Source organism: Protobothrops mucrosquamatus, unplaced genomic scaffold (assembly GCF_001527695.2).
Source record: "Protobothrops mucrosquamatus isolate PMUCROS unplaced genomic scaffold, P.Mucros_1.0 scaffold_257, whole genome shotgun sequence".
Classification (NCBI taxonomy): Eukaryota; Metazoa; Chordata; class Lepidosauria; order Squamata; family Viperidae; genus Protobothrops; species Protobothrops mucrosquamatus.
In genome coordinates this window covers 1,651,823-1,670,710 of record NW_015386333.1, presented here as the reverse complement: position 1 = coordinate 1,670,710, position 18,888 = coordinate 1,651,823, and the positions used below count along the sequence as shown (strand labels likewise).

General features: G+C 32.7%; 1 protein-coding gene across 1 annotated transcript in view; it reads left to right on the top strand.

Annotated features, from left to right (window-relative positions):
• Positions 1 to 18,289, top strand: part of EIF2AK3 (eukaryotic translation initiation factor 2 alpha kinase 3) — a 47,778-nt gene extending 29,489 nt beyond the window's left edge. Inside the window, exons 7-17 of the mRNA XM_015831485.1 lie at positions 1,715 to 1,852; positions 2,587 to 2,709; positions 4,756 to 4,976; positions 5,798 to 5,895; positions 6,916 to 7,038; positions 7,683 to 7,832; positions 9,573 to 10,335; positions 13,176 to 13,343; positions 14,955 to 15,056; positions 15,422 to 15,484; positions 16,273 to 18,289. Coding sequence (XP_015686971.1) covers positions 1,715 to 1,852; positions 2,587 to 2,709; positions 4,756 to 4,976; positions 5,798 to 5,895; positions 6,916 to 7,038; positions 7,683 to 7,832; positions 9,573 to 10,335; positions 13,176 to 13,343; positions 14,955 to 15,056; positions 15,422 to 15,484; positions 16,273 to 16,437 — 2,114 coding nt within the window. The 3' untranslated portion in view covers positions 16,438 to 18,289. The remainder of the gene's footprint in view (positions 1 to 1,714; positions 1,853 to 2,586; positions 2,710 to 4,755; positions 4,977 to 5,797; positions 5,896 to 6,915; positions 7,039 to 7,682; positions 7,833 to 9,572; positions 10,336 to 13,175; positions 13,344 to 14,954; positions 15,057 to 15,421; positions 15,485 to 16,272) is intronic.
• The last annotated feature ends 599 nt before the right edge of the window (positions 18,290 to 18,888 follow it).

Sequence of the window (18,888 nt, the reverse complement as noted above, 5' to 3'; positions counted from 1 at the left end):
TCTCCATTTAATCAAGCTTCTGCTGTTGTAAAGAATGCAGGCTTGAACTTCAGAGAGATGTATGCAATCAACTCAGTTCTAAGTCTATTGCTCTTTCCAACAGTTCTGCAATTTTCAAATTACATTCCTTTTGTGAGTCTAATTTATCCAGAGCTACATGCATCTGAAATCATTTCATCATTTTTTTAAAAAAAATCTTTCAACTAAAAATTGCATGATACCAATTGTTTTTTTTTTCAGATATCAGCCCCCCCCCACACTTGTCTGTAATCTAATACATTGTTGGTCTGTGTAACTTAGCCAGAAAACAAAGAACATTGAAGCAAAGTGAAGAAATAAATAAGAAAAGCAAGATAGATATTTTCTGGATATTTTGATCCAAGATTAAAAGAAAATTAACAAATAAGCAAATTTTGCAAACGAATAAAATGCAAAACCCTATGGTGAGAGATAAACTAAATGAAAGCACTTTCACCTTCCAAAAGCATGTTTCTTATTGAGAAGTGAAAGTTATTCAGAAGGGGGGAGGGGACAGCTAGAGTCCAGCAAGAGTTAAAATAAATCAGTATTCAATTGACCAGCCAGCTTTTAAAGATAAAAGCAAAGTAAATCAGAAGATTCAAAAAATGAAGTTAAAACTGGAGCATGCTTAAGAAAACAAACTGCTAAGAAGATGACTTTCTGACTGTTCCTACAGGGAACTGGAATCTTCAGGACTCCGCTTCCCAGGTGGGTCCATCGCCCTCCGAAAACTCATTCCTAAATGCTCCCATTCAAATCCAGAGAGCAGCACTGCAGAGAACCAGCTTTGGTAGCAAAATCTGCATATCTTTGGCAAGGGGGGAAAAAACCCTTACCATTCAGCAGCACCTTACTTCAAGCAGCTATGCTTGAGAAATCATGGCTTGGTACAATATTTATTTACTCATTCGCTGCCCATGTCGGCTATAACACAATCTAAGTTTAATCACCATGAAACCACTCCTCAGAAGTGATTTCCTCAGTCACGCCTCAGAATTATGGATAACATCTATGTGCAAAGTTTAGACTTACCATTTCATATTCTGTATTCCAGATAATTTGCCTGGTATATGACATACTAATTATTCAAATTTCAGTCCTAAAATATGTAAGGTATAAAGCTGAAGCAATGTCTCTAATTATATAAATTCTGTGAAGCTTGTCTAGCTATATAAATTGTCCGAAGCTTCTGCTATAGCAAGTTGCTGGATAAGAGATTGAGTTGGATTTATTGTTGGTCGTGTGAAACTGGGTAGTGTGATCTATATACTACTATCATAAATACGTTTGTATACTTATTTGCATAATTAAATACTTAGTAGAGATGATCCTTTTGTGGGAAACTTAAACGAAAGATCTTAATTTATTTGCTGGTAGAATTTTATATTGTACATTTTTAGAATTTTCTATATACACTGATCTTCGATATATAGATGTGGCCAAAAATATTCGTGTCCCTCCATGTATGTGATATAACTAACAATTTTACAACAAATTGGGATTCTTGAGGGATAGCATCTGTACTTGTATTAATTTCTAATGAGATGGTCTCATCTATTGAGAATATACAATTATTAGTTCATTACTGGATTTTTTTTAATAAATTCTGTTTAAAATACTGTTTAAACTACTTAATTTAATGATTTAAGCTTACCAGTCCTGTAAAAATTATTACTGCTGATTTTATATGCAGGAATGTATAGAGGTCAGCTGTATCTTCAGTCATCAGTTAGAATTTCTGATAAATTTCCTACTAACCCTAAAGCTTTGGAATCCAGAAATGATAATGCCGTTATTCATTTGCCTATGATCAAGTGGAAGCCTTTAATTCGTAAGTAATTTATCAGATTTATTACTTTTTCAAAAATGAAGGATGGAGTATATTTTTTGATAAAAAATATGAATGACTTTTACCTATTGGAAACTTCTCTATGTTTTCTAAAATATTATATACTGAAACATTTATGTATTTCATAGTTTACTAACTTTACAAAAGTAATGTTTGGACATTCCTATTCTATTATGTATGATAGAACTACCAGGGAAAAACAATGCTGTTTACTATTGATAAATCTATCATAAGGAATTTTTATATATATAGTTCAATTTTTTTCTGAATATATTGCATTGAAAAATGTATTGGAATTTGCACATGGAAGCCTATACATGAGATATAATACTGCAATCAAAAATATAAGAATTCCATATCACAGTCCATTAATTATCCAAGAAAAAGTTCATTTAATATTATTAATATTAAGATAGAATTATGGATTTTATAACACATGAAAATAGCTGTGCACATTCTCAGTATTTTGGGATAATTAATCATTAACTGAACTTGTATGGTTTCCTTTTGCCAACTCTTTAGCTGTGGTCTTTTATAATAGACAAAAATGTTTTCTAAAAGATAACTTCCATTCCTATAATGCTCTTGAAAAAGGCAAAAAAAGGTAAGAACATAAAAAAATTAGATAATTTTAATCCTGATCATTATTGAATTGATAGTCATAAAACTTAAAAAATATTCTAAGTGTAGTTATAAAAAGTGTGCTTTCTTTTTAGATTCTCCATCAAGAACACCTGTGCTGGTAGGATCTGATGAATTTGATAAATGTCTCAGCAATGACAAGTTTTCTCATGAAGAATATAGTAATGGTGCTCTGTCAGTTCTGCAATATCCCTATGGTATGTGTGAATTGTGCTTTATTTTCAACTATTGCTTCAAAATATTATTACATTTACATTAGGACTCATGGCTTTCACTAATTTAAACAGAAATCACAATACTGTTATTTCTGTAGAATTGTTGTTATTGGCTTCTTGGTAAATTATGTTTCTAGATAAATTAATGATAATTGTTTTTGTATTCACTTAGAACAGGGAAACTTGCTCCACATTATGTGTCTTTAACATAATGTCCAAAAGAAAGACAACATGATTTTAGCAAAGAAAAAAAAGGACCAAAACAAAATATAGCGAAAACATCTTCTACAGTGTAGAGCTTTCCTAACTTGTCTATATAAAATTTCTTGGAACTTGCCTCCATTCCCTATCTGAGTGTCCACATGATTAAAATCAATTCCTGTCCATATATACAGTATATGTATACTTGGTTGTACATGCTTCTCAAAACTACATTAAAAACAAAAAAGTTTTATTAACAAAATTAACTATATAAAATAAGGCGCCCCATTTATAGAATTAATTGACCTATCTACATCTAACAGTCATTTCTCTCACATACGAACCATACTTATACAGAATTGGATGTGTACACATGCAAATTCATACATACTCCCCAGCTATCTTCCAACAGAAGTAGTAAAAAGGGGAAAATAAGATTGTGATGGAGAAAGAGAAATGGATAGTTTTACTGAGAAATAAAGAGAAAAGAATGAAGAAACTAGATGGATATGTAGCAAGAGGAAGAAATTATTGGGCCAAGAAAAGAAAACAGTGAAGATTTACCAAAAAAAAAGTTTAATTCTCCAAGAAACAACCCTTTCTGTGGTAATCTTCAAAAGATCCAGTTTTGTAGCAATCATTTGCAACATTTGCACTTCATACTTATCGTTTATAACAGCAATTTTTATCAAAGAGAACTCCTCTGAGTTCACACATGGACTTTGTAGTATTGTACTTGATAAATAGTGTGGATTCAGATTTGGCTATCACCTTCCCAGCTGAGTTGTCAAACTCTGCTTTTTGCATGACAAAGGACAGACAGATAAGTAAAATAAGTAGTTTAAAACCTTACTCAATATTCCTAAAGCAGAGAAATTTTGAAGAAACTGGTTTATTTTTTAACAAGATTTATAAATGTAGGAAAACTATTTTCTTTATGTATGATTAAATATTAAATATTTAAATATTAAATATTAATAGTACGATTTAAACCCACTAAAATCAAATAGTTAAAAGGAGAGAGAAACAGTTGTCAGGTATGGATGGGAGGAGGATGTGCTTGGACTTGAAAAGTCCTTTCCTTAATTTAGAGAAAATGAGGATGTACAGATGTCTTGCAGGTTCTCTTAAGCTTATTTCTAGCATACTTCTAGAGGTCTGGGAGAATGAATTGAGTTCATGCTGATATTTGATACCACTATTACTTCATTGGTGTCAGGAGCACCTGAGTTGAAAGGATTAACTGATGACATCACCATTGTCTAGGGGACTCCCAAGGATGGCCCTTTCAGGTCCCTGGTATTTTCCCACCGAAGTGGTACCTGTTTATCTACTTGCATTTGTATGCTTTCGAACTTAAGTTGGCAGGAACTAGGTCAAATTGACGGGATCTTATTACATCATAAGACTTGTAGTCTTGGATTTAGAATTGCCAAGCTGTTGGCCTCTCATTGGTCACTCTCATGTAGTTAGGACACTGAGTCAGAAGACTGCTGTTTAGGTTTTTTTTTTCCAGCCTGGATATAGTCCACAGTTAAAAAGGAATTGACTGGCATTCCAAACGTTCTTAATTTCTGCTCAACCATTTTGTCCATAATGGCTGGTAACTATCATTATGCAGGACTAGCAGTAGCAACTCTGGAGGAAAAAAAGATCTCATATTTCCTATATCCCCAATAATTTCTGTGCCCTGTGTTCAGTTTTGCACATCCCACATTCAAGTCTGAGTACTATGTTGGGGTACCCCAGGATATGGCAAAGACTTTAAGAACATGATTTAAGTGGGTTTAAGAAAATATTTAATAATATTCACTATTTTAATTATAGATAATGGCTATTTTTTACCTTACTACACACGAGAGAGGAACAGACGAAGCACACAGATAACTGTAAGATTTTCTGACAATATGAATTCAAAGATCATCCGAAAAAAAGATCCAGTTCTACTTCTGCACTGGTGGAAAGAAATTGCTGGTACCATCTTATTCTGTATTATAGCCACAACTTTCATTGTGCGCAGGCTTTTCCATCCTGATGCCCGTAACCGGGTAAGTATAGAACTTGATTCTAGAAGTGAAAGTATACATATTTCCTTTATGGAGAACTTTACATCTAATCATTAGTATTAGAATAATTAAAAGGTATTTCAGATTAGTTGTGATTATTTGCTTCATCCTTTAGTGCAATAAAAGTGATGTTTAGAATTGTAAACAAGATTTCTAAATTCTTAATATCTTTGAATCAAATGATCTTTGTATTTTTATAGCATGTTTTCACACAATCATACCGTATGGCCAGAAGGATATTATGTGGTATCAGTGCACATCAAATGCCAGACATTGAAAAAAATATCTTAAACAGTTCTGCAACAGACACTTTTTAAATTCATGTCAGAGTACTTCAGAATATTTATTTGTGAAATGTATAAACTCAGTTTTGAAGGACTCTAATAAATATATAAGAATAATAGAGTCAATGCAAATATTTAAAATACACGCAAAACACAAATAATACCTGAAAACATAGATTCTATTAACAGTTACTCCTTTGGTACTGGAAGCTCCCTCCCCAACTGATCCCCAAATACTTCTCAAACAGCTAGGTTTTTACATACTAGTGACAAATTTTCTAATGAAAGAAACCACCACAGAAATTGCCCATTTTAAGACTCCTCCCTTTCTTTTGGAGGAGATCTTTAGCTGCCAATCTCTCTACTCAGATTGGGTGGGTAGAATCTGTTTGTGATAATGATTTTTGTGATACCTTATTTACTTGCATCCTTTAGAAATCCAGAATACACATTTGAAATTAGATAATTTTTCCTATTAACATTTCAATCTAGTTGACTTTTATTACTTTTGTTTATCAGCAACGGAAGGAGTCTGAAACTCAGTGTCAGACAGATAATAAAAATGAACAAACCAAAGACAACAGAGATGATCTTAAGAACTCTGGATATGTGTCAAGGTAAAAGTAGTAATTATTCTATGACAAAATCCATTCATTGCAGTAGCCTTCGAAAAACAAGCATTGATAGTTAACCTACTTTAGTTTGTGTTAAACTAGTGAGTACATTTTATGTTGGAGGAATATTGTACTAGCATTATTTCTAAATTCATTTTTCTTGAATGTACAGTATTTCCATCTCCTTTCAATAAGTTGTCTCTTAATTGCTGCTTTTTAAGAAGAGTAATAGGAAAAGCTGTTGTTGCAAGGAGAAGAAATGAAAAGTTATGGTATGCTTGTTACTGTCAGATAAGTTGTTGGGTGTGGGATTATAAAATCTTTAGGGGCAACTGCTATTTCAATAATACATTATTAATATGGTTATTGTATGGTTTTCTGTGATGCATTTTCTTACCTTTCAAAAATAATTTTAAATGGAAGAAGGTATTAAGATAATATTGGAAATATTATATTTCAGAGTTTTACATGCAAAGAATTAATTTTCTGTTTCCTTACATTCATTAATGAAATATCAAATAAAATGTGAAACAGTTTTAAAAATAAACTCATAAAGATTGCTAAGTAACAACAATAAAAAAACACATTAGCAGCTTTAGAAAAGGCTTTTACTTTCATGCTTGTCTTTCATGCTTATAATTACTGGTAGCCAGAGCCTCTATAGTGACTCATCTGTCAATCCACAATACAAACTTCATGTCCAGCATACATTAAGAGATCACTGGCCTCTTAATAGACCAGTTTAAAAACATATTCTGTTGAACTGAAAGTGTAAGAAACAATACAGTTCAGGCTTCTTTGATCTGCCATGTTGATCAAGGACTGGCTTGCTTTCTTCAGTAGCAAATGTAGAAATCAAGCATTCCTCCAACTATTGGCATATCATTATGTTGAATGTCTGTTCACATAAATTGACCAGACTAACAACAACTCAAATATGTGAATCATCAAATAAAAGCCTAGGTTAAATTAGTATTGTGCAAGTACCGGAAAAATCAATTTTACTTTTGTGTTTTCTTACAGGTATCTGACAGATTTTGAACCAGTTCAGTGTCTCGGTCGTGGAGGTTTTGGAGTAGTATTTGAAGCCAGAAACAAAGTTGATGATTGCAACTATGCTATTAAAAGAATTCGTCTTCCAAATAGGTATTTACATACCTTTGTGGTTACCCTTCATATTCTACTCTATATGGCACCAAGTTTCACGTATTGGTTGATGTTGTTTTAAAACTATTTTATTCAGTGGCTGAGAAGGTTTTCAAAAATTAAAAAGTAACATTAGATATTGTAAGAAATCAGTATTATTATTTTCAATAATAATTATAAATAATTTCAGTAAATTTCTGAATGTCCTTTTAGAGCTTTCTATAAATGTGAATTCCAAAACTGTATTTTTTTTTTAAAAAAAATTACAAAGTGGACTATAGTCAAGAGTATTTTTGTTGTGGTTTGAGACATTTTATGTTAGAGTATTTGCAGTATTTCTAAATCCATTTAATGCGAGGACTACTGGAAAAAGAAGCTTGAGTTCTTCAACTTTTCACTCAGAAAGGTTCAATCCTGAAATTATAATCTTATAAATAAAAGGGGTTCTTCTAATAAAACTTTTGGTTGAATATGTTTTTCCCAAGAAAATAGTCTATTTCAATTAATTACTGAGTAGGAAGTATAATTTACAGGCAAGGAAATATTTTGCTGCCTGAAAAGATTATGGCAAGTAATATTTGACCAATTTATCCTGCATAAAATTTTAGTCTTTGTTGTTATTGTTGTGTTACCTCAAATTTTAGAGAGCTGGCTCGTGAAAAGGTTATGCGTGAAGTTAAAGCATTAGCAAAACTTGAACACCCTTCTATTGTTCGATATTTCAATGCTTGGTTAGAAGCACCACCTGAGAGCTGGCAAGAAAGAATGGATGAGCTGTGGTTGAAAGATGAAAGGTATTTACTTTATTTTTTAGAAAATGTATAAATTTATTAAAGGGCTCTGGAAATGCAATACTAGTTGTGTTCACAAACCATGTTAAACCAAAATTTTGCAGAATAGTATCTGTAGAGGAATCAAGACATAGTCAGAAGAATATAATATAGCCACTTTGATAAAACTGAGAAATCTGACTTTGGTGTAATGCCTGGATTAGAGATTAGATGGAACTCATTTTATTATTCCATTATTGCTTCATGAGTTTCAGTAAAGGATAAAAGTCAGGATATGCATGTACCAAATAACTCAGAAGCTAAAAAGAGAACTTGGATGAATTCAAAGTAAGTAAGACTATTTGTATATAAAAACATAGAAAACTGTGACAAAAAAACATCTAGTGGTCCATCAAGTCTGCCCTATGAATTGTTTGTTTTTCTTTTCTCTTGATTTATTTATTATTTTACTTGTTATTTTTATTTTTTATTTTATTTATTTTTAAATTTTTATCAGATGATAGACATGTGTTTATCCCAAACATGTTTAAGCTAAGTTACTGATGGATTGACCCACTACCTCCACGAGAAGTTGGTTCCAAGTTTCCACTGCTCTTTCTGTGAAGTAATACGCTTACTTTTGAAGTTCCCTCCTGTCATTTTGAGGTTATGACCCGTGTTCTTGATTTTTGCTTAATAATATTGCTTAAGTATGTGATTCCTAGACCTTTCTAGGGCCATATAGGATCTGTTGAATGTCTCTCTCCAAAGGTGAAGAGAAATAATTACGATTGTATAAATTTATTTAAACTCCAACATTTGCATTATCAATCTTTTACACTTTCATAATGGTAGAGCATGGGTGACAAACTTGCGACATATCACGATTTTTTTTTGTTTTGCATTGCTGGAGCTGGAGTGGGCGTGGCCTCCGTATGATGCAACCGGCCTGTGGGCTGGCAGTTTGACACCCCTGTTGTTTGGAAACATCTGGAAGTGGATTGATCCATACAATATTCTTTTTTTATTTGGCAGTTATGAGATATGTCAAATTAGTTTGAGAAATCATGTTAAATAATTTATAAGATTAAGAGTTTTAAATAGCATTTCCTACTGTAATAAATTAATAAGTTCCCATTAATAAAAAAGATGCTAAAAGCCATAAAAGGGGGAAGGAATCCACATCATCTGCTCCCTTCTGCTCAGGTAAGTAGGACTGCAGGAAGATTTGAGAATAAATTACTATCTTAGAAAAAATCTTGAAATGTTCTTGTTAAAATGTTCAGAACATTCCTTTGTAAGGTCCTTTATATTCTGAATGTTATAAAAAGTAACTTGATGATGAATCTGATGAATTTAAACTATTTTGTAAGGTATGCCCAATTTCAAAATAATTTGGAAAAAAGCTATAAACCTTGTACAAATGCAACTCATCCTGTATTGCTAATTAAATATCCATACTCTTGTCTGAACTTCTGTATAAGCCTAAAAAGATCCTGGTATTTTATAGAGTCATCTTGTTAAAGAATTTTAAAGCATTGGCATCTTTTTTCAAGTTCTAAAGGAATGTCATGACTACTGTAACAAATAGCAGAGGGGTTCTGGGCTCATACATAGTCCAAAGCATTCCAAATCATTTTTGAAGCATGCATACCCTAATTCATAGAAATGTTAAAAGCTTTATATTTCTGCTCTGCAGGCAACATATGGTAAGATTAATTTAAGTTTGTAATGTTATCTTTTGCTTTCCTAATATATTTAAAGTATTGATTGGCCACTCAGTTCTCCCAGTCCAATGGAGGTGCCATCATTTAAAATTAGAACAGAGCCATTCTCTACTGAGGAAAACATTGAAGTCATTGCTACATCTGTAGAAAAGAAGACTCTGCTTTCTGTAGGAATACCTTGTGACCAGTCAGATTCATCAGAGAATAAGTTTTCTCCTTTGGAGTTTTCTGCCATCGAGAACAGAGATTTGATCCAATTGGCAAGTGCACAAGATAATTTCATTAATAGCTGTGTTATGGAAGGCAGTCCTGTTGATGATAATGATCCTGTACATTCCTTTGAAGTGTATCTTCCTGCTAAATCGGTAGTAAGGTTGAGGGAGAGAACATCTTCTTCTATTGTCTTTGAAGACTCTGGATGTGACAATTCTTCCAATAAAGAGAATAATATTACCAGTGTGCTTCATGATAGCCATTTTGAAGATAAAGCGACAAGCACAAGAGAGTCCAATAATGAAAACTCATCTTCAACAAGTTCTATATCTAGTTCTCCACCAAGACCAACAACTTTAAGTTTGGACTGCTCTAACAACTCAGTACAAAAACTTTTACCTACCATTCCAAAAGTGTATCTTTATATCCAGATGCAACTTTGTAGGAAAGAAAACCTCAAAGATTGGATGAACAGAAGATGTACAATAGAGGAGAGAGAAAGGACCGAGTGCCTTGTGATATTTCTGCAAATAGCTGAAGCTGTCCAGTTCCTGCACAGTAAAGGATTAATGCATCGGGATCTCAAGGTTTGTACTGAGAACACAATATAATTATTTATCTCCCTAGAGTAAGTTATTTAATTATATGTATGTATTTGAAAAGCATTTTTATACTCCACAGAATTATTTCTTCATTGTTGTATGTTATGAAGGATGTCCGGGAAAAACTATACAACTTTTACTAGCTATTTATAATTATTATTTATTAGTAGTCTTTATCAGATGAAGTGTGAACATAAAGCAAATTATATAATAGTAATTTATTAAGCATGTATACTGCCCAACTCTCAGTGACTCTGGGTGATCCCCAAAAATCAGTGAAAGCAATTTTAATAAAGCATTAAAAATAAAGGAAAACTATATGCAGTATATAAATGTACTATAGAAAAATGACTCATGAGTAAATACTGTCACAAAATAAAAATAGAAATTGTTCAGATGAAATATAATCCCCCAATAAGTAAGTTTATTGTTGCAGCCATCGATTGTAACATACAATGTTGCAGCCATCGATTGTAACATACAATACAATAAAATAACAGTGAAATAGAAAAACTATAAAATAAGTAAAACAATGTAATGAAAGGAGTACAGGTAGCCCTCAACTTAACCATTCATTTAGTGACCATTCATGGTTACAACGGCATTGAAAAACATGACTCATAATCAGTCCCCACACTTATAACCTGCACAGTATTCCCACAGTCATGATCAAAATGTGGTTGCTTGGCAGTGGCATATATTTACAATGGTTGCAGCATCCTGAGATCATGTGATCATGATTTACGAAGTTTCCAGCCAGCTTCTAGCAAGCACAGTCAATAGGAAAAGCGAGATTTTCTTAAGGACAGCATGATTAGCTTAACTGCAGTGATTGTAATCACAGCAAAAAGGTCATAAAAATGGATGTGACTCATTTAATAGCTGCCTTGCTTAACAAGAGAAATTCTGGTCTCAATTGTGGTTGTAAGTCAAGGCAACCTGCATTAGATATTAAAAAAAATACAGCAAAATAAAGCTCAAGCTACAGCTAAGAACTTAAGTACAGTATTCCTTTCTAAGTTTAAATAACAGTAGAGCGAATGTGGTAACTTATTGCCGACAATTGAAAATATATTTGCAAGAAGGTAGTTCAATTTTTCAAGATAGGGGCCCTTGAGTTAACATATCATCAGTAATTTGGCTCTAATCTCATTGAACATGAGGCAGCAGAGGACATAATGGATAATGTCTTTCGCTTGACCACCATCACAAGAACAGAGATGTTGTTTAAGAGTTTACACACACACACACAAATCTCCCTTTGAGATACTTGAAAGATATGGTTTGCAGGTGAAGAGAGGTAAAGCACTGGTTATGTTAACTAGGTTCCTGAAGAAGTTTCTATGTTTTTATAATGATGGTGCCAAGATGAACATTTGGGTGATTGTACCTCAGTGACATCCCTCTTGAAAAGCCTTTCTCTATTATTTTACCAGAGGTATTTAATACCTTCTTTGGGACCATTTAGATAGAAGTAAATCTTAGAATCTAAGGATCCTTGTTTCCAGTTTTGAAAACTGGTTACAAGCTGAAAGCTACTACATATATCTAGTTGTTAATAAATAAGTGATTCATTTTGATCCAGAATCACATGAGAAATATACATTGTGGAATAACCCAAATTTGTAGATAGTAGAGTGGATGTTCTATGGGAATATGTGGACCAAAAAAAGAATATATCAGTTGATTTTTAAAGGAAGTTTTAAAATCTTTGTATTCTAAGTATGATAACATCTATTTCATAAGATACACATTTGAAACTTGTACCACAAAAGATTACGGTCAGGAAGCTTTTGCAGCCTCTCAGGTACCAGGAATATTAGTATGTTTAAGAGATAAAAGTGAAACCACAATTCCATTTTATACAAAATTCAAAACTATAGATTAACATTATTTTCATGCTTTGAACTGTGGAACAAAAGAATTGCAATATCCATTCTTGAAAATCCAGTGATCGAAATTTAATTAATAGGAAAAAAATTCCTTCTTGTAACATTAGAACAAAGTTAATCTGAAAATGTTATTTTATTGAGTCCCTTAGAGAATGTTTAAAAAATCTTGGCCATTATTTTTTTGTGTGTGCTAGTGTTTGTAAGAAATTTCACAGCTCTTTAATTCATATGTTTGGTCAACACATTGATAGTTTGGTTTGAAGTCATATCATATGTTTTGAAAATAAGTATGAATACAGTTTTGGAAATAAGTATGAATATGTAAATATGCAGTTAAATGATTTTCCTGAGATATGGAATTTGTAATTTTAAGTATATTCTCTTTATCTTTTACTTAATAATTCATTAATATGCATATAAAATTTATGTTTAAAAAATTTCATTGCCTATTTCTATTGAACATATTTCCATAGAAATATCACTTTGAATACTGCAAATTCATATAATTCATCCACTTCATGGTATTCATTAACCACACTAATTGAAACCTACCTGTTTTTCATTATTGAAATAAACATTTTAAAATTTCAGACAAAGACCATATAGAAAAATTAGGGATAGAAGGATAGTTTTCTGTAGACACTGCTTATTGCTACTATTAACTAATGGGCTGTTTATTACTTTGTAAATGTGCTGTCATCTCTTATTTTATTTTGGAGAAACCTCCTACAACATTATACAATTGATTCCTCAAGATAGTTTTCAGATATATGCATGTGTGTTTTATACTTTGGAAGGAAAAAAAAGATTTCTTCCACCAGTATTGTAAAAACTGATAGATTGGAAAATGTAATGATACAATTTTATATGATACAGCGTATATTGTTAATTCCTTTGTAGTAATTTTCTTTGTGTTCACTTGTTCATATACAGCCTTCCAACATTTTTTTTACAATGGATAACATAGTAAAAGTTGGAGATTTTGGTCTAGTAACTGCAATGGACCATGATGAGGAAGAAGAATCTGTTTTAACACCAATGCCAGCTTATGACAGACACACAGGGCAAGTTGGGACCAAACTCTATATGAGTCCAGAGCAGGTATGCTTTTTATCTGATTTACAGGATCCTCATAATGGAATTTCATAAAGGATAAATGTTGGCACAATTATTGAGTACGTATCAAGTGTGAGTTAGAAAGTTTTCTGTTTTAAATTTTGTCCCATCCACAGAATGTGAATAATTTTTTCTGCCTTATTAGAAAGTGGTAATAAGGAATACCTTATTCAGAGGAATTATATGATATATTTTAATTGTTAAATTGCTTTGTGTTTGCACTATGCTATTTCCCCAGTTAGGATTTAAATGGCATTTATTGTAGTTTACTCCAGTACATTATAGAAATAACAATATTTTGTTATTTAGGCTGGTGAATGTTTCACTTTAAATGGTATTGAATGTATAACATGCAACATACAAAAATCAATGCTGCAATATGGGAGTTTTTGTTCAGCATGCCAGGCAGCTGCATCTTTCTAGATACTCAATATTATCTTCACCTCCCAAAATCCTACGCTATTGATACCCAGTTAAGCATGCAGCTCTTTTAATTTTTGTCTTTGTTTTTTTTTTCCTTGACCTGGTAAGGATTTTTTCCCCAAAATTACCAAACTTGAGGTTCCTCCAGATATGTTAATGGCTCCCTATTATTTTTGTGCAGCTTAATGTTGTTTACACTTCTGTTAGCTAATTACTGTTAGCTAACATTCTTGAAATTCTAGAAAAAGCATTTTTTTTATTAAGAAGCGTCCTAGAAGCATAAATGAGTGAAATGAGTATCCCACAACTCTTCAGAACATTTGAATGAAACATACTGTACATGCTTGCTATTATGAATTAAATGCAGTGATGGGATTCAGCTGATTCGTACTGGTTTGGTAGAACTGGTAGCTAAATTTTGCTGCATTCAGAGAATCGGCTGGCTTCCAGAAGTCCAGTCTAGGCCTGGAGGAGGCCTCCCAGGCCTGGAACGGCCCACTGGAAGTGCGTGGATGCCATTCCAGAAGTCTGCTCTAGGCCTCGGAGGAGGCCTCCCAGGCCTAGAATGGCCCACCAGAAGTGTGTGGATGCCACTTTCAGAAGTCTGTTCTATGCCTCGGGAGCCTGGAGGAAGCCTCCCAGGCCTAGACCAGCCCACCGGAAGTGCATGGATGCCACTTTGTGAAGTCTGTTCTAGGCCTCGGAGGCCCAGGCCTGCATTGAGTAAGAGAACCAGTTGTTCAGGTATTTGAATTCCAGCCCTGCTCAGATCCCCCTTACTGGCTTCGCCTCGTGGCAGCGGCACTGGCAGCTCCCTCCCACCTTGTGTCTATTGTACAGTATGGTAAGAACCAGAAAACCAGATGTTAAATTATTTGAATCCCACCACTGATTAAATGTATCATTTCACAAATGCATGTAGTATCTGGTTATTTGGGACATTGTTAGCTTGTTTATGATATTTCATTTAGTTTTAATATCCATGTTTTCCTTACTCTTTAACAGTTAAGAATATTTATTAAAATGGATTGATTTGACCTTATTTGATACAAAGTACTCTCTTGTCTTTCTTTGGTTAAATATTAAGATTTTGGGCAGAAATATTAGTAGGAAATAAAAATACAGCCTGATTGTTCAGTTTTTGATGGCTATTTCTTATTTTAAATTTTACAGATTTATGGAAATACTTATTCACACAAAGTCGATATATTTTCCTTAGGATTGATCTTGTTTGAGCTTCTTTACCCTTTCAGCACTCAGATGGAGAGAGTCAGGGTAGGTATGCCCTTCTGAAAATATTCTTGGAAGAAAATAAATTATTTGTTAACAATAAACTGAAAATTGTTAATTTACCATTAGGTACAAAAATATAAACAAAGAATAATTATTATATTAGCTATGATTCTATAATTCCTGTGGAGGAGCTATAGTTGAAGTTAATTTGCTTAAAAAATTTATGAGTATATTTGAAAATAATGCCTTGTCAAATATATACTTGAAATTAAAATACACTACTTATGAAATTGCAGAATATTCTCTTTCATAAAGAGAAAATATTGTCCTCTTTAGGACTTGGAGCTGAAATATGTGTAATTCATATTTCAAAACAAATAACTTTTTCTTTTAAAATGTTTTTACAGATTTTAAGTGAAGTAAGAAACTTGACTTTCCCACCACTGTTCATTAAGGAATATGCACAGGAGGTATATAGGAATTTAAATTTCCAGTTTAGAGGTGTGCTTTAGCATTGGGGTTTTATTAGGTCAAACTGCATTTATTTTATTATTAAAAATCATAAGCCTGCTTGGTAAATTGTACTGTTACTCTGCTATGCTTAATCTTGTCCTTCATGACTTAAATAATTAACTAAGGAAATTAAATTTGGATTATTGGATCCAAGAAATAATGAATGCATCGCAAGACTTCATTTGAATTCTTTGCCCCCTAAATACTACTTTTCTAGGCACTTTTATCATCTGGAGAAGTGGAAATTCAGTCTGTTCCAAAAAGAACTTTATAATTTGAACTTGTTTCTAAACTTAGTTTAAACAGCACAAATGATCTTTATGGTATAAAGCACATTCTCCTATCTAAGGCTGATTATCCAGCTATATCCCCTCTAGAATAAAGCCACTCTCCCTTCCTCTCCAATGTGTGCCTATGTCTTTGTACTGGTAGTTTATTAAGACACAAACGCTTGAAATATTTGGAGGTCCTACTCTGGCTTTCTTGCCATCTAGTCTGATACAGATATGTATATAATATTTTATGTATTATATTTTAGTGCCAGAGAGTATTTATTTTAAGATAAGAGATAAAATGGGGGTCAGATTGAGACAAAATATATTTACAGCTGTTGTGCAGAAATTTGTTTTGTCATTGGCTGGAAAGGGTGTTTGCATTTACTTTGTAATAAGGGGACAGCAGTTAGATAATGCTATCAATTGAAAACATCTCACCATCTGAAATAATACTGTTTTTGATGTTTTAGCATAAGATGGTAAAGCACATGCTCTCCCCAAGTCCCACAGAAAGACCAGAGGCTGTAGACATTATTGAAAATCCTCTCTTTGAAGATTTGGAATTCCTTGCAAAACCAGTGATCAGGCAGCGATCCCGAACAATGAGTTCATCTGGAGTCAAGCATTCAAGATAGCTGAGTAAATAATTTGGCACAATTACAGGAACCTTGCAAAAGAACTTAAAACATTCCTGCAATATTCATATTCTAAGCTTCATTTTTTCTTGTCTGATTCATGTACAGCACTATTACCAAATGAAACTAAGAATCGAATGCTTTCAGTCTTTCACAAGTGAATGATTTTCACTTCGAAACCTGGCCTGATTTAATTACAGTACATTATTTTGCATTTAAATCTTGTACAGATGATGCTTATTATGTAAATGAAACTAAATTCTGTATTTTTATAGAAACAATGCCTTCTAATACCAATATATAAGCCTTGATTCCTTTATATATATATATAAAAATGAAGATGATCTGAAAGGAAGCTAGAGGAGGTAAATACAATTTTGTCCCTGGTAACATATAAAGTAAAAATTGTTTTACTATCAGTTGCCAGGTTTAGAGCAATAGTGTGATAGGCTTCTTTTCAAAGAAATTAATTGAAGAAAATATTTAGATTGAATGAAAAATATGTTGATTTAAAAGAAAGCTGCCTTGGATACAGTTTTGAATTGTGCCAGTACCAAATGGGGCATTTTTCTCTTTTTATAATTTGAGGAATACATTATCTTGATATAAAGTTTGTGTAGTAATCAAGTCTTACACATTTCTCAGTTAAAATGTTATTATTTAATAATGCCTTTTTTCAATGTATATATGTTAATTTTTATTTATAAAATTGGAAAAACAATCCGTTTGGGTTGGTAGTGTACAGTATGCACTTGAAGTAATTATTAAGTGCATTAAACTACTGTGACTTTTTTCAAGTCTGATTTAATAAAATCATTTCTCTTTAGATGTAACTGTGTTGTGTTTCACAATTGAATGAAAATAACTTAATTTGATAATTTCATCCTCATTTGTATATGGTAGCTTTCCAGCACCCTGCTTTCCTACCTCTCTCCCCTGCTGCATACTTCCTCTGCCCTGTCTTCCCAGACATGTAGGAATCTCTCAGCTCCCTACTGCATTCATCACCTTTACCCACCTCCCCACTGAGACTCTTCTTCAAGCCATTCATAGCAGATGAAAAATTCCAGGACAAAAAAGTTATTGTTTAAAATAAAATTTAAAAACATACAATAAATAAATAATACATGTACAAATATGCTTGCAACTGTTTTTTCCAGGCTTCATGCCCAGGAAATAAGTAATTGTATTTTTGCCATTATAAATTATAAATCTTTTCCAAAGGTCTGAAAATTGATACAGAAGCTATCTAGTGAACTAGTTAATTTTTAACAAGTCATATAAGAAATGGTTGAATACTTGCTTCCCCTTCAAATTCAATCATGTTTTGCATATCTTTAAATTTGAAAAAAATATTCCTACCAAGTTGAAAGAAAATTTATCAAATATTTATTACTGTATGAGTTTGCTTAAAATGCCTACTTTAACCAGTAGATAACAACAAATATACTGCATACTCATTCAGTGCCAGAGTGTCTTCCTGACTTCAAAATCAGATGGCTCCCACCAAATCATAAATGTGATTTGCAAAAGAAAATGGAGCATGGGAAAATCAAACTGATTTATATGTATACATTGGTATATATTGCTTGCCTTTATATGTTTATTACCTGTTTGCATATTTTTGTGTTAAAAAAGGTTGTATTTAAATTCTCTTTTTTCAAGATTATCCTCTGCAAATGTAATATAGGGATGCTCAAAGCCTTGGGATGTAATTCTAAACTCCTTCCACTTTTGCCCCTTTACCCCCAAAATGCCAACACCTATGAGTTCAGACTTAAGAAAGTAACATTCTGAAGAAGGATATAAAAGAGCTGGGATGTCTGAAGTAGACATACTCTCTGGGCTGCAAAAATTCAGAGAATGATAAAATGGTAGCAAATAATTTTCTGTAGGTTTTCACTGTCAATTTTTTTCATCAGAAGCACAGTATTGCCTTTTCCATAGAACAATGTGCTTGAATATTTGAGGGGAATTTTCCCATAGATATGCAATTAGAAATGGAGGAAAAGCAGGCAGCATTGTAAATAAAACACAAGATGACTGGAATAAAAGAAATTTTAAATGTCAAAACCATTTTGGTTCTTAACATTTATTAATTTAAACCAGGAAGTATTTCTGATGGGCAACTTAAGATAAAGGTGTCAAGCTGGAGATTCCTTTTAAATACCTGACTAAGTAAACATGGAAAATTATTTCTGCCCATAAATAGCTTTATCTTCACTTTTCAAAGCTAATAGTGCAAAATTAAAGTATTAAAACAAAACTCAGTTGTGGATGTACTGAAAGTCACAATGTTTGGGAAAAAAATGATACATCTAGATCAGGGGTAGGCAACCTTGGCTCTTTTATGACTCGTGGACTTCAACTCCCAGAATTCCTGAGCCAGCATGGCTGGCTCAGGAATTCTGAGAGTTGAAGTCCACGAATCATAAAAGAGCTACGGTTGCC